Consider the following 14,912-nt stretch of genomic DNA (forward strand, 5'->3'; position numbering starts at 1 on the left):
TGGCCCGACATCTCTCGAACCCAGGGACCCACCGAGACACCCGCTCCAGCTGCCGGAGACGCGATTTGTGTTGGGTGCACATCGTGTAAATATTCAACACAGCTGAACAGCCCCTCGGACGCGAGCAGGGCTGCGGCGGGAGGGGATGGGCCCTCTAGGCTGCCCTCATTCCTGTCAGCCCCGTCTGCTCTGGTTTCTCGTAAGGGAAGCTATAAAATGAACGTTGGAATTTGAAGTGGGACGAAATGTTCCCCAGACGTCTCTCCAAGAACTCCTCTCTGAGAAGCAGCGAGAAAGTCATTCAGCTTGACTCTGGGTCACCGAGCTCTGGGTCACTGAGCTCAGAGCTGCGTCTCTGGGTTCTCTGAGAAGCCCCGTCACTCTCCCACCCGTCCCCTGGGGGGCCTGCAGTCGGGGATGAGACCAGAAATTCTATCCTTCTAGGAAGAGGAGGACAAATATTTATAAAACGCCAGGTGTGAAGAGGAATTCTCCGCAGGAATTCACCCCAGGTGCTGAGCGATGAGGAATTCGCCCCAGGCCCTGTCCACAGCCTGTCCCTGTCCCTCGGCCCCTCTCCTGCCCGGAGCTGGCCACTCCCGCGGGCCTCGGGGGGCTGAGGCCCACTGCCGGGGAAGCGCAGAGCCGGGAGCCAGGGCAGGGCCAGCCCAGGGTTCTGCCAGTTTTGTTCCAAATTAGTGCAAGCCGGCAGCCCTCCCGGGCCAGCCCCGGCTCCTCTACCCAAGTGAGGAGAAGTCTGTTGACGGTCACTAAGTGTGGGCAGCGGCTCTGCTGGACGCCGGCCACCGCCCGCGGGCTTCAGACACGCCATCAGCACTGCGGGCCGTGGGCTTTCCCGACGGATGACCGCCAGGCTGCGGCCGGCCAGCTCCTCCGCGACTTTTATTGCGGAGACGAGCTTGCCGTGAAGCCTCGGTCCTTCTGTTCTCAGAAGATTCAAAACAGACCCGGAGCGCGGACCGGGCTGACGCCGCCGTACAAAGACAACAAGTTAATCAGAACCACGGCCGGCAGCAGGGGGGCGGAGTGGGGGGGCGCCGGGCGGTAATTGCTTCCAGCCCTGCTCCCCCCGCCCTTGGCTCCGGCTGCTCCATCCAGGCCTCTGGGCTCTGGGAACGCTCCCGGCCGGCCGCACACAGGCAAGACCGGCCCCGCGGCCCCTCCCGGCCGGGACGCCCATGGCCCTGGGTTCCACTCTCGGGTGTCGGGCTTCACGGGACACGGCGAGACCAGCTCTACTCCCCGTTGCAACTCGCTTGGGTCTCTCCTCCGAGCCCGACGCCGTACCCCCCCGTCCCAGTCCCCCTTCCCTGTCTACACCTCGGTTCTCAGCCTGCGTCTGTTCATCGACACCCGCAGCTCCCAGCACAGGTCTGTCTACACCCGCAGTTCCCAGCCCAGGTCTGTCTACACCCACAGTTCTCAGCCCAGGTCTGTCTACACCCGCAGTACCCAGCCCAGGTCTGTCTACACCCACAGTTCTCAGCGCAGGCCTGTCGACACCTGAAGTTCTCGGCTGGGGTCTGTCTATACCCGCGGTTCCTAGCCCAGGTCTGTCTATACCTGAGGTTCCCAATTCAGGCTCCCAGCCGGGTCTGTCACTCGCAGTTCCCAGCCAGTGTCTGTCTACACTGGCGGCTTCCAGCCAAGTCCATCTACACCCACAGCTCCCAATCTGGTGTGTCAGTCTACATCCGCGGTTCCCACCTGATATGTCTACACCGGCAGTTCCCAGCCGGGTCTAAATCCGCGGCTCCCAGCCTATGTGGTCAGCCCACAGGCTCTCTGGGACACGCGTGATGCCCACCCGGGTGCCTGTGCATCTGTTGCAGCCTCGGAGCGAAGGTGGGCAGATGGGAGGGGGTGCCCGGCCTCCTTCTGGCCGATCCCCAGGCCCCTGCGTGCCGCAGGTGGCCATCTCCAGGCTCTCTCCTGGGTGCCCGTGTCCCTGGCCTGACGCTGGAAGGCAACAGGGCCCCGAGGCCTGTGCTGACTCTGCTCAGTGCCTGCCCCCACCGCGGGATCTGATGAGAGAATCCACGTCTGGGCACAGCCGCCCCATCAGAGCGGGCAGCTCCAGGCACGCGGCTCAGGACCGGCGAGGGGTGGGCTGGGGGGGGGCAGAGGGAGGGAGAAAGAAGGGGAGGAGGGAGGAGGGAGGGAGAGAAGGAGGAAAGAGGGTAGAGGGAGGAAGGAGGGAGGATAGAGGGATGGAGGGAGGGAGGACGGAGGGAGAACGAAGGGAGGACGGAGGATGGGAGGATGGAGGGAGGATGGAGGAAGGAGGGAGGGAGGGTGAAAGGAGGGAGGAGGGAGGAGGGTGGGAGGAGGGAGGTGGGAGGGAGGGGGTGAGGGAGCAGTGAGGGAGGAGGGAGGGAGAATGAAGGGAGGACAAAGGGAAGACGAAGGGAGGATGGAGGGTGGGAGGACTGAGGGAGGATGGAGGGTGAAAGGAGGGAGGAGAGAGAGAGGAGGGAGAGAAGGAGGCGGGAGGGTGGAGGGAGGAAGCAGGAAGGATAGAGGGATGGAGGGAGGGAGGGAGGATGGAGGGAGGATGGAGGGTGGGAGGATGGAGGGAGGATGGAGGGAGGGTGATAGGAGGGAGGAGGGAGGAGGGGGTGAGGGAGCAGCGAGGGAGGATAGAGGGATGGAGGGAGGAGGGAAGGGGAAGGGAGAATGACGGGAGGACAGAGGGTGGGAGGGAGGAGGGGGTGAGGGTGGTGGAGGGGGGAGGGGGCAGGGGCAGGGCGGGAGGAGGTGGCCGCGCAGACGCCCATGTCAGACCAGCCTCTCGCTTCTCTGCTGCCCTGAGACCCCGTGTGCTGACCGGAGCGGGCAGCAGCCCCGAGAATCATGTCTGGTGGGGCGGAGGAGGCAGGCTCTGCCAGGACTCGCTCAGATGGGCACGGGGTCCAGCTGCGGCGGCCCTGGGCATCACAGCAGACCCCACGGAGGGCCCCGGGGTGAGCTGGGGTCACCGGTGCCCAGTCCATGGGGAGGCAGCCGCGCCCTCGGCTGCTCTCAGGACCTGGTGCCGGCCACATGCCCCCAGCCCGCTGCCCACTGACTGGGCCCCCTGCGCTGAGGCCCCAGCAGGGGCAGGTGTGGAGGCTCCCGGGGACAGTGGCCGCCCCTCGTCCTAGGGCACAGGTGACCTCACCCGGGCCGGCTCGGCTCCTGGAAGCACTGAGGTCACTGCTTCGGGCGGTAGCACCTGGGGGGCCCGGCCAGGGGCTTGTGTCAGCCCGCAGGAATGTGGCCGGAGCCGCCGTCGGCTGCCAGAGCAATTTGTTTGGTGTGTGTGTGTGTGTGTGTGTGTGTGTGTGTGTGCTGCTCACCGGGAGATGGTGGGAGGAACAGGCTTGACTCCTGTGCTGCTCAGTGGTCATGGGCAGGCGGACCCTCTGGGCAGGCTAGACGTGCCACGTGGCCCAGGGGGATGTCCTGGGAGGGGGCCTGGGGCTGGGGTTGGGGGTGTCGTGGGGGTGTCTGGGGCAGGGGTGTTGTGGGGGTCTCTGGGGCCGGGGATGTTGTGGGGGTCTCTGGGGCGCGGGTGTCCTGGGGGTGTTGTGGGGAGGTCTGGGGCTGGGGGTGTCAGGGGTGTCCAGGGCTGGGCGCGGCCCCTGTTAGCCTCCCGGGGTCGGATGGCTGGTGGCCCTGGCAGGGACAGGAACGGTGACCTCAGTAGTCTATTTTCTCTCCGGGCAGCAGCATCTGAGTTGCTGCAGCCCAGCCTAGAGAAGGGCCGTCCGTCCCGGACAGGGAGGACGCACGTGTCCCAGTCAGTGCCCAGCCCCGAGCAGTGTTCTCGGCCTGGGTGGGGGGGGTGGACCCTGGCCACATGGGGCAGTCTGGTCCCCCCGGACCCGGTGAGTGGTGAGCAGTGGGCAGCCTGGTCTCCCAGCAGTGCAGGGAAGTTCCTGCCTCGAGGCGGTGTCCCCTCCCCTCGCCTTGCCCTGAGACCCCATACCAGGGTGACCCGCTGCCCCTCCAGAGAGCAGATCACTCGGTGCCCCGGAACCTGCCTTCCCTGAGAGCATCCACAGAAAGCCCCACCCTGATGCCCAGGGCTGCCCACTCTGAGAACGGGGGCCCGGGGAGCAGGAGGCGTGTGGGTGCGACCACCCGCCCCAGGCGCTCCTGAGTTCCCAGACGCGGCCCACGCTGTCCCCCTGGACGCAGCCCGGCTTCACCTCTGGGACCTGACACCTAGGACACGCTCCGGGATCAGCAGCGTCTGCTGTCCTCGCTCTCTCCCAGACTAACCACGGGCGGTTCCACGGACAGATGAGCGGAAAGGGGACAATGGCCATTCTGGACACATTCCCGGGCGCACAGCCCTGGGGCCAGTGATTCTCAGCAGCAGCTCGGAGAGACATGGCCCCTTCCACCACCCACCCCCGCCGACCCCAGGGCGCGGCGCTGTGCCCACCAGCCCGGCGGGTGCCCCGGAATCCCACAGTGCCAACCAGACCCCGATGCAGACAGGGGCACAGGCCTGAGGTGGGGTACACACAGCCCAGCTACAGTGCAGCCCAGATAGGGAGTGGCCTGAGCACAACAGTCCCACCCGCGTGACCCCCACCCATGTGGCCCCCCTTTCCCGCGTGGTCCCCACCTGTGTGGCCCCCACCCGCGTGGCCCATGTCTAACTGCTGTCCTGGTCCCTGCCAAGGACCCGCAGCCTTGGAGTCAGCGAGGGCCCCGACACCATGCTTGGGGTGGGCCTCCCGAGAAGCGGCTTTCATACGATACCCCCGATCTCTGGCATGTCCCCCCTGGCCCAGCCACACACGTGAGGGGAGACTGGCTTGCAGGGGCCTCTTGGGGACACGAACTCGCCTCTGCACCCGGGGCTGTGTCCAGGGGCCCCAGCCGGGCTAGGCCCTTGGCAAGCAGAGAGCACAGACTGCATGGAGCTCTCCGTGGGTGGCTGGGTGGGCCCTGGACCCCTTCACTGAGTAGCTTGAGAGCCTGCCTGGGTCAGCCTGGCCTCGCTCTGATTCCTGCTCTGTGCCCAGGAGGCCCCCTGGCTCCAGCAGCCCCGCGGCCTGGCTCTCCCCGCACGTGACCTTATAAGGCCGAGCCGCGGGGACTCGCTCCGGCATCTGCCGCCTCGCACAGTGGGAAAGAGCCGCCGCCCACGGCCCCACGGCGAGCGGAGAGGCGGTGTGGCTATTTCTGTGCATTACGTGGCCTCCAGGAAAGAAGGAGCAAGCCCCGAGTCGGGAACAGCCTGCTCCCGAGGGCGCCCCGGAGACCACGGCTCTGGGGGGTCCGGTGCCGTGCCTCACAGACGGGGCGGGTGCATAGGGCCGAGCCAGGCCCCTCCCCTGCCAGGTTCTCCCTAGCCACATCGGTCCCCATGGGCAGCAGAGGCCCACGCCCCCTCGGGCAGTGGGGACAGCCCTGCCCAGCAGATCCAGGGCTGGCAGTGCTTCCCTGGCCCCCAGGCCACGCCCTGTCCCCTGCACGAAGGACACAGCTGTGAGATGTCAGCTGGACATCGGCCCCACCCTGCGGCTCTCCCCGCACGGAGGTGGTCATTTCCTGACCCTGCGCAGAAACAGAGCCGGGCACTTTCTGGGTGTGGGAGATGCTCCCATGGGTGTCCTGTGCGCAGACGAACGAGAAAGACCCGGAATTTTTTTTCTCACGCCCCTGGCAGGACGCCTCCACAGGAGGTACAACAGGAGCCGGAGCCGGCAGAGACCGGCCACCCCACCACCACCCTGACTGCTGACCCCTCGGGGGATGGGCACCTCCCGGGTGGCACTGTCATCAGGGGACAGGGCATCCCTCACCTTCGCCTGGAACCGCACTTTGTTATACGCTCATTCATTAACTTACTCACTCATTCACTCACCCATTCGATCATTTATTCACTCATTCACTTACTCAATCATTCATTCAGTCAATTCATTCATTCACTCACTCATTCACTCACTCAGTCAATTCATTTACTCCCTCACTCATTAACTATTCGCTCCTTCACTCATTTATTCTCACTTGTGCACTCATTAATTCACTTGCTCACTCACTCGTGTGCTCATTCACCCATTCACTCATTCACTTGTTCACTCCATTCATTCATTCATTCACCCTCTCATTCACTCTCTCACTCATTCATGTGCCCACTCTGTCCTCGTCCACTCTGATTCCTGAGTGTGGGCACCAGGCGAGCCCGTACTGGGTTGTATGAGAGACGGAAGCTGACAGGCTTGGCAGGAAGGGGGTGAACGAAGGAAGCCCCGTCTCGGTTCCAGTCCGCAGGGGGTGGGGGGAAGGGGAGCAGAAAGGACTTGGGCGACAGTCGTGTAGGCCCCGTATCTGTCAGCAGGGAGTGAGACCCTATCTGTCCCGAGCCCCAGGCCCGACTGCTCCACAGCCTCCGGTCAGCCCTGCGGCCACGCGGCTGTGTGGGGACGGGTGACTCGCCGTTCACTGATCGGCCTCAGGGAGGAGCAGGTTCGCTGGGGAGTTAGAGCGGCCGGGACCGTGCCACCTGCATCCCCGTACGAGATGCCCACAAAACACACTGCGAGATCCCGAGTGTACAGCCGCCCACCATGCGGTGTCCAGACGGACGCCTAAGCGCCAACCGGGAAACGCGTGTGACACCGAGTGGGTCCTGGAGAACGCGGCACTTACCCGCCCTCCTTTCTCGGGGAAGCATTGGCAGCCGCCACTGCAGTCCCTGCCACCACACGGCACGTCGTACTTCTTCACACCCTGCAGAGACAGAAGGAAGAGAAGGAAGGACATTAACGGGCTGGCAGGTACTGTGGGGTTGACAGCCACGAACCCTTGCAGTACAGTGGCACCAACAGCCGACGGTCCCCCAAAGTGCTATAAATCCACAGCTGATGGTCCCCCAAAGTGCTTAACACATCTGTAGTCGACGGTCCCCCAAAGTGCTGGAACACATCTATAGCTGATTGTCCCCCCAAATGCTGGAACACATCCACGGCCGCCCTGTCTCCCGTAAGTACAGTAACACAATCCACAGCCGCCCTGTCCCCCATAAGTGCTGTAACACATCTACAGCCGCACTGTCACCCCACAGTATGTTGTGTCTATGTGTTTGCGTGGGCTGTACTGTGTGCCCATATGTCCGTGTATGGGATGTGCTGGGATGTTGGGATGTACTATGTCTGTCTATGAGTTTGTCTGTGTCTCTGCAATGTACTGTGTCTTTGTCTACATGTGTGTCTATGTTTGTGTGTGTGTGTGTCTGTGCGTCGGATGTGTTGTATGCATGTGTTTCTGTGTATGTGTGTGTGAGATCTGTTGTGTGTGTCTGTGTGTGTCTGTGGGATGTGTCATGTGTGTCTGTGTCTATGTGTGTGTGTAGGGAGGTGTGCTATGTGTGTGTCTTTGTGTGTGTTTGTGGAGCGTGCTATGTATGTCTGTGTGTGGGATGAACTCTGTGTGTGTGAGCATGGGGTGCGTGTGTCTGTGTGTGGAGGGGTGTGCTATGTGTGTGAGTGTGCATGGGGTGTGCTGTGTGAGTGTGTATGCGTGAGGTATATATGAGTGTGTGCTCTGTGTGTGTGGGGGGGTGTGCTGTGAGTGTGTGTGTGCGTGGGGTGTGTGTGTGTGTGCATGCCTCCACACTGCCCACCACCTGTGCTGAAACAGGGAACCAGGTGCAGAGGTGACTGCTGTGCGGGGCAGGGTGTGGGTTGACCAGCCAGGGGCCTGACTCTGTTATGGAATGTTCTCTGTGAGCTCTCCTGGACACTGCCCGGCCCGAGCCCCGGCCCTGCAGACGGCCCCAGCACTGCCCGCGATCTGCACCGGGTCTGACCTGGAGCCTGGTGGTCCTGGTAACTGAGGGTCAACCAGAGCCACGGCCCCTCCCCAGGGAGCCACACCCAGCCAGAAGGGTGGGCACGGGCAGGTCCCCAGACCCTCACACCCCGGAACCTTCTGTCCAGTGTGGCCTGGAGACTCAGGGGCTCCCCAAGAGCTAAGTATGCCGCAGCGAGGGGCCATGCTTGGGTCTGCCCTGGGAGTGTCCTCACCCCTCATTCCCTCAGTCGTCCCCTCACTTATCAACGCACCCGGGCACTCGGTCACCCACCAGACACGCACACACGCACGCATGCACGCACTCACACACTCCTTCACTCACTCACACTCTCACGCACACACTCCTTCACTCACTCACATCTAGACTCATTCATCCAGTCACTCACAAGTCACACTCACTCACTTACTTATTCAGTCACACACACATCCACTCATTCATTCACTCATTCACTCTCATACTCACTCATTCACTTACCCTCTCCTTCATCCCCTCATTCATTCATTCATTCATTCATTCACTCACCCACTCCTTCATCCCCTCATTCATTCATTCATTCACTCACTCACACACTCACTCAATCTCTCCCCCACTCCAGTCACTCGTTCCTCCCCTCTCATTCACCCATTCGTTCACTCACTCTTCATTCTTTACTCACTCATCCGGTCACTCACCATCACTTCATTTATTGACTCGTCCAATCAGTCATTCATTCCCTCGTTCATTTCTTCACCCGGATTCTAGCGTGCAACCCTGACAGCCCTTTGCTGGCTGTGTCACATGAGGGGCCAGAGCTGAGTGGCGGGAAGGACATGAAGGACTCCGGGGTGGGGAGAAGACCTGCGGTGGGCAGTCAAGGAGCTCCTGGGCTGCCCCTGCTGCCCCTTCTGACTGTCACGGCAGAAAGAGCCATCAGCCAGCAGGCCTTGGGGAGCCAGACCCCCACCGGGCGCCCGGGTCTCGGGGAGCCAATGGGAACCTGTTTCCCTGCACGCCCGGGGCCCCAGCACTGCCGACCGACCCCTGAGGACAAGGGCAGTCCTGAGTGGCCAGTCTGAGGCACCTGGATGGTGAGCAGGTGGGGGGAACTTCCGGCCACGCCCCATCCTGGCATCAGAGGGGCGTGGTGCGGACAGCCACCTGGGGCCATCTTCTCGCCACGCCGGGGCCAGGTCCTGCTCCTGCTCCTTCCAGAAGATGCAAGCAGGGAGGAGATGGGACGGTGCCATCCTCCTGCCTGGGACGGTGCTATTCTCCTGCCCGGGACGCTGCTAGGCGTGGCCACAGGAGTCACTTAGAAACGGCTCAGGTGAGTCACATGACCCGGAAAAACAGAGCAAGTGTCATGAGGGAGTGAGAGAAGATATATATATATATATATAGAGAGAGAGAGAGAGAGAGAGGGAGAGGGAGAGGGAAAGAGAGAGGGAGAGCGAAAGTGGGAGAGAGGGAGGAGGGAGAAAGAGAGGGTAAAAAAGAAAGGGAGAGAGAGAGAAAGGAGGGAGAGAGGGTCATCTATCCCCATGAGCACAGTCAGAGGCTCAAGCACACACAGAGAGAAGCTCCCACTCAGCCAGGCACACACACACAAACACACACACACACACACACACATACACACGCACGCACAACCAGAGGCTCCCACACAGCTGACCACGGTCAGTCCCCACCCTCGCGCCCAAGGCTGTGTGTGCGCCTGTGGCTCCTGGCGCTTGGGGACCGGAATCCCGCCTGAGCTGGGCAGAGACGGTGGCAACAGCTGCGACACACGAGTATCCGGTCTGAGCTGCCCCCCGCCCCCCCCCCCCCCAGCTGAGTGACCCGCTGCCCAAACCTCTTCCGAGTGACCGGCTGCAGCCAGGGGCCCCTGTACCCTCCCTCACTTGGCGCGGGCCCCTCCCCATGACCCGCTGCCACGGCCGTCCCGACCCCAGCCCGCCCTCGTACCCCTCCCGGGACCCCCACGGGGACCGCCGGTCCGTATATTTAGGACGTTTAAAAATAGGTGTTGGCCAGCCCGGGCCCGGGCGAGGGCTCGAGTGTCGGGCACCTGCCGAGAGGTGTGAGGCCAGCCTGGCCCAGCTCCAGGCACTGCAGCCCCACACGCAGGGCCCTCGCCAGGCCAGCCTGCTGAGCCATGCCAGGAGATGGTAAGGCAACGGGTGCATTCCAGCCCACGGGGACCCAGCTTCCGCCTTGGGCACCGCAAGGTCTCCCTGCTCGGGCAGCCCGGGCGCCAGCTCCAGGCCCAGTGGCTTCCGTGGGCTCCTGTGCTGAGCCACGGGCCTGGTTGGCCAACAGCTGCCGGTGGGGCCCCCCCAAGAGCTGGGGAGACGCCCGCTGCCCTCCTCGAAGAGGAGCAGCCTAAGGCCGGACACTCGAACATGCGTGAGACGTGGATGGTCACTCTGCATCTGGGTGGCAGGGACGATGCCCCCAGACAGTGGACACCACGGGCCACGCCGGGGCTGGCACCATTCCCACACACACAGGAGAAATGCGCATTATTCAAGCCCGTACCGAGACGGGAGAACAAAACTTACTTGTCCTCAGACAAAGAATATTTTGTCCTCTACATATTTCAAGAAACTCTTGTCCAAGAAACTCTTTTTTGAGCCAAAAAGCGCCAGTCTGGAGGGGCGCAGGGCTGCCGTGCCATGGGCTTCCTGCACAGGGCCCGGGGGGTGTGTCGGGCCAGCTGTCCCTGTCCTGGGCACGCCACCCGCCCCTCTGCCTGGGTCCTCTCTGGCAGGGCGCTCCGGAACCGCCTTTCCATCCCAGGGGTTGCGGGCCAGGCCGGGCCCTAGGAGCCCGTTCTCAGCCACGCAAGGGGCCTTTATCAGAACAGGAAATATAAGGGCTTCCGCGCACGCCACAGCAGAAATGCAGGAAATCGTAGGGCAAGGGCGGCACCAGGAGAGGCCTATGGCTGTGAATGCGGCTCTCCGTGCCGTCACCCATGTGGCTCTCTCTGCAGCCCGCTTGGCGCCCACCACTGACCCAGCACTGCCGTCCAACCCCGTCATCCCAGCCAGGAGGTCGCCGAGACCCTGGGCCTGATCGTTCCGGGGCTGCCAGCGGACAGTGGAGGGGGCCAGGAGGCAGCACACGGGAGCGGGGGCGCTGCAGGGGCCTCTGTGTCCCCGAGGAGGCTCTGCCTGTGCCCAGCGGGGTGGACAGTGGCCACCTGTCTGTCCTCTTGCTCATTTCCTGTGGACGGAGCCGGGGTGCGGCGCTGGGTGAGTGGTCACTCGCCAGACGGACCGTTCCCAGCGGGTGCCCGGAGCCCACCCAGACAGAGCCCTGGCTATCCCGCCATCCTGCCGGGTGACAGCACAGCACCACGAATGGGGGCTGGGAGCTGGGGGCGGACATGCAGTGTGCAGCCGGCCAAGGGGTCGGTCGGGAGGCAGCCCTGGACCAGGGGGATGGGCACCCACCAGGAGGCTGCAGGGACTGGCACTAAGGTGAGTGAGGATGTGGGACTTGCCGGAACAGAGGCCAGTCCTGCAGCGGGGGCGGGGGGGTGGGGACCAGCAGAGACCCCAGCAGGAAGTGGGTCTCGACGGACACGCCGCCCACACCCTCTGGCCTGCCAGCACCCGCTGCTTTGAGTCAGGTCCTTTGAGTGCAGCGGCCGCATCTGCGACCCCGGGGAGTGAGCAGGTGTCGCCAGCGGCCAGAGGGCTCTGCATCCCGCCCTCACTTCCTGTACCTCAGCTCTGTCCCCCTTCCGGAATGGCACCCAGCTGAGAGCCTGGGGGCGCGAGGCTGAGTCCAGCAGGGACCCGGGATGGACTCGGACTCAGACCACATCCTAGAGGCTGCCGGACCCTCACGCTGTGGGGACCCCGGCCGGCCTGAGGCCCACCACAGCCCTGGCCCTCTGTCTTGTGCTGGGCAGAGCTGGTCAGCTCCTGACAGCACTCAGGCTCTGCCCGCCCGCAGGCCACCTTGAGGTAGGCCCCTGATGCCCCACAGTCCCTCCGCCCAGTCGTGTCTCGGGGCCTGGGGGCCTCCCCCCACTCTGAGAGGACACTGGGCATACGGCCCCTCGCAAGGGCCCTGACCTTCCGGGCCCAAGGAAGGCCCCTCCCCTCCCGGACACAGGTGTCTGTTTCCGGGGACCCGTGCAAGGATCTGGGTCCCACATGCGGCGGGACACGTGCGGCACAGGCCTGCAGCAGGTGCCGAGAGGGCTGGCGAGGCCGGGGCTGGCACAGGGGCCGGGCCTGCGTCCTGGTTACTCATCGGCCCAGGGCTCACCGTCGGGCACAGGCACTGCCGTGACTCACACGCCCTGCCCGGGGGGGACGTGGCAGCCGAGGCCGGGCCGAGCACCGCCAGGAGCCTGTTTGGCAGCGAGAGGCACCTGCCAAGACACGGGCGAGCCCGCCTCCCGCATGACCTCACCCCCAGCCCATCTTGGTGACTCACGCGGCGGCCGCTCCTCAGCGTTTGTTTATGGCTGGCGTGGAGCGTGGCGTGGATGCCGGGACGGGCACGGCTGAAGTGAATAGCTGACATTGTTGCCCAGCAGACGAGCGCGGGCCCCTCCTGCGGCCACGGATGCTGGCGAGTCTGCCCTGCCGGGACCTGGTGCAGGCCACTGGCCGGCTCCACCCGGGATGCCGAGTGGACGCGGGCCCGGAGGGTTTTCCATGGCCCCGTCCCGAGGATGGGCACCGGGCAGGCTCGGCTGGGGGTGCTCTGCCGACCGTGTCGGCTCCACCCTGAAGCCAAGGCCACTTTAGGTAGCTGCTGGCCGCGCTCTGGGCCACGTTTCCACCCTCCCGTCTGGTTCTCTCTCCTACGTGCCCCCGGCAAGTGAATCATGCCTGGCAGCCCTCAGCGGCACGGAATCGGGATTCCTGGGCCCCGAGCTCGGTGCTTCTCTGCTTGGGGAAGCCCGTGGGCCGCATCCTGCACTTGGGTGAGGCCTGACAGACTGCCCGTGAGGACGCTCCAGGGCGGGCTTTGGCCTTGCGCCGGTAACTGCTGTCAGCACACTGGCACCTCCCGCGGGCACACCAGGGGCCACCGTTGGGCTCGCTCCCAGCAAGTCTGGGGTGGCGGGTGGGGGGATGATCCCCAGGAGCCCGCAGTTTCCCAGGTCAAAAATCCCCTGGCTATGCACATGCACACGCACACACACACATGATTGCACAGATACACGTACACACACGACGTGCACACACTTGCATATGACACACGCACACACGCGTACGCATGCACATATACACACATGTACACATGCACACTCACGTATGTATATATACGCACACACACATACACACGCACACACATGCACATGTGGCAGGTGGTGACCCAGCAGCTGCACGGCCAGTGGAAAGTGCATGTAAGCACCAGCCAATGCCCTGCACATGGCCCTAGCCACCAGGGGCACCGCCATCCTGGACCCATTCACTGTCCTGAACACGGGCAGTGCAGCTAAAGACCCGAACAGAAAACGGGAAACCTCAGGCACTTTTCTGCAGAACAAACCTTGCTCCTGGCCAGAACAGGAGCCTCCCTGAGCCTGGATCCTCTCGACACCCACGTCCCGAGGAGTTACACGGGCAGGCACCCTGCCCGCTTCCCCACGGCGGAGAGGGCCCTTGGGGTTCAGGGAAAAGGCTTCCCCCCACTGCCTTTTCTTTCTCTGGGGGTGTCTGGTTGGAGGAGCCTCTGGGCGCGGGGGTCCCGCAGGACAGGACTCCGTGGAGGGGCTGGGGGAGGCACGGGCATCTGTGGGCATGGATGCACTGGGGTCCATGTCAGTCGGGCAGGGACAGCTGGGTGCCTTAGAGGGAGCTGGGGAGGCGAGTGGGCACCCTGCACACTGACCATCGGCCCCCCACGCGCAGTGCATCTGACCTCCCGACGTGCAGCCACGAGGCTAAGCGGCTCTGGACAGCCCACAGCCCAGCGGACTTTCAAGCCTCCCTCTGCTGCCTGCCAAAGGGCCAAACCGCCCTGCAACGGTCTCACACCTCCTTTCGGTTCAGTCCAAAGCCTTGGGGCACCTGGGAAGAATCCCCCCGATCAGATCCTCAGTCCCTGCGTGTCCCGCAGGCCCCGGTGTCCTTCCAGGTCCCGCGAGCGCCGGCTGATCTCTCTGATCGGCCAAGAGAGAAGCGAAACCCACAGGTTTTTTTTTTCTTTCTTTTTTTTGGGTCACACCCAGTGATGCACAGGGATTACTCCTGGCTCTGCTCTTAGGAATTGCTCCTGGCAGTGCTTGGGGGACCCTATGGGATGCTGGGAATCGAGCCCGGGTCAGCCACGTGCAAAGCAAACACCCTACCAACTGTGCTATTGCTCCAGCCCCTGAAACCCACAGTTTTATCGGTTACAGACGAGACGCCGCACAGTGAGGAAAAAAAAAAACCCTCCTCATCTCTGGATGCTCAAGGGAGCACAAGACCTGCACCTGGGAGTCCTGTCCTGGAGGCTTACAGCCTCGTCACAATGACGATGACGGCCTCATGCTGGGTTTTCCCTGACACGGGAAAGTGGGGTGGGCGGGGCGGGGGGTGGTGTGCTGTGTGCTGAGTCAGCCGCTGAGCTGCTCCTCCACCGCTAAGAACAGGATGCTGGGCCCCAGGGGAGGCTGGACAGTGGTGCCCATGGCACCCGGGGCCACGACCATTCGGACCTGCAGCCACGCCCACGTCTCTTCCAGGCCCATCAGGGCCTTCCCTACCCCCGTCCTTTCCCTCCTAGTGGCCGCTGGGGTGTCAGCTTTGCCAGCTTGCTGCTGCCGCCTGCTTGTGTCCCCCCTATGGGCTGGGCAGGTGGCCCTGGGTGACCTGGCCCTAAGGTCGAGCACGGCCCATGGGGGCGAGAGCGAGGGGGGCCTGGCCCGCCCCCAGCGAGCTGGACAAGCCTGTTCCACCCTCTGGCTCTGTCCCTCGGCCCCCTGAGGAAGACAGGGTGTTGGTGGGACGAGGGGGACTCGTGTCCCCCAGCAGGGTCTGAGGATGGGCTCAGACCAGCCCCCGCCTGGTAGCTGGATGCTCCCGGAAGTGCCGGCTGGACCTCCACCGTGAACAAGACGTTGGGGGCCACAGACACC

The 14,912-nt window shown here is 63.7% G+C and overlaps 1 protein-coding gene across 1 annotated transcript in view; it reads right to left on the reverse strand.

The window, feature by feature from the left end:
- COL4A2 (collagen type IV alpha 2 chain) overlaps positions 1–14,912 on the reverse strand; it is a 68,568-nt gene that overhangs the window by 42,294 nt on the left and 11,362 nt on the right. Inside the window, exon 4 of the mRNA XM_056109684.1 lies at positions 6,673–6,753. Within this exon, the coding sequence (XP_055965659.1) occupies positions 6,673–6,753 (81 nt within the window). The remainder of the gene's footprint in view (positions 1–6,672; positions 6,754–14,912) is intronic.

This window comes from Sorex fumeus, unplaced genomic scaffold (genome assembly GCF_029834395.1).
Source record: "Sorex fumeus unplaced genomic scaffold, SorFum_2.1 ptg000008l, whole genome shotgun sequence".
Classification (NCBI taxonomy): Eukaryota; Metazoa; Chordata; class Mammalia; order Eulipotyphla; family Soricidae; genus Sorex; species Sorex fumeus.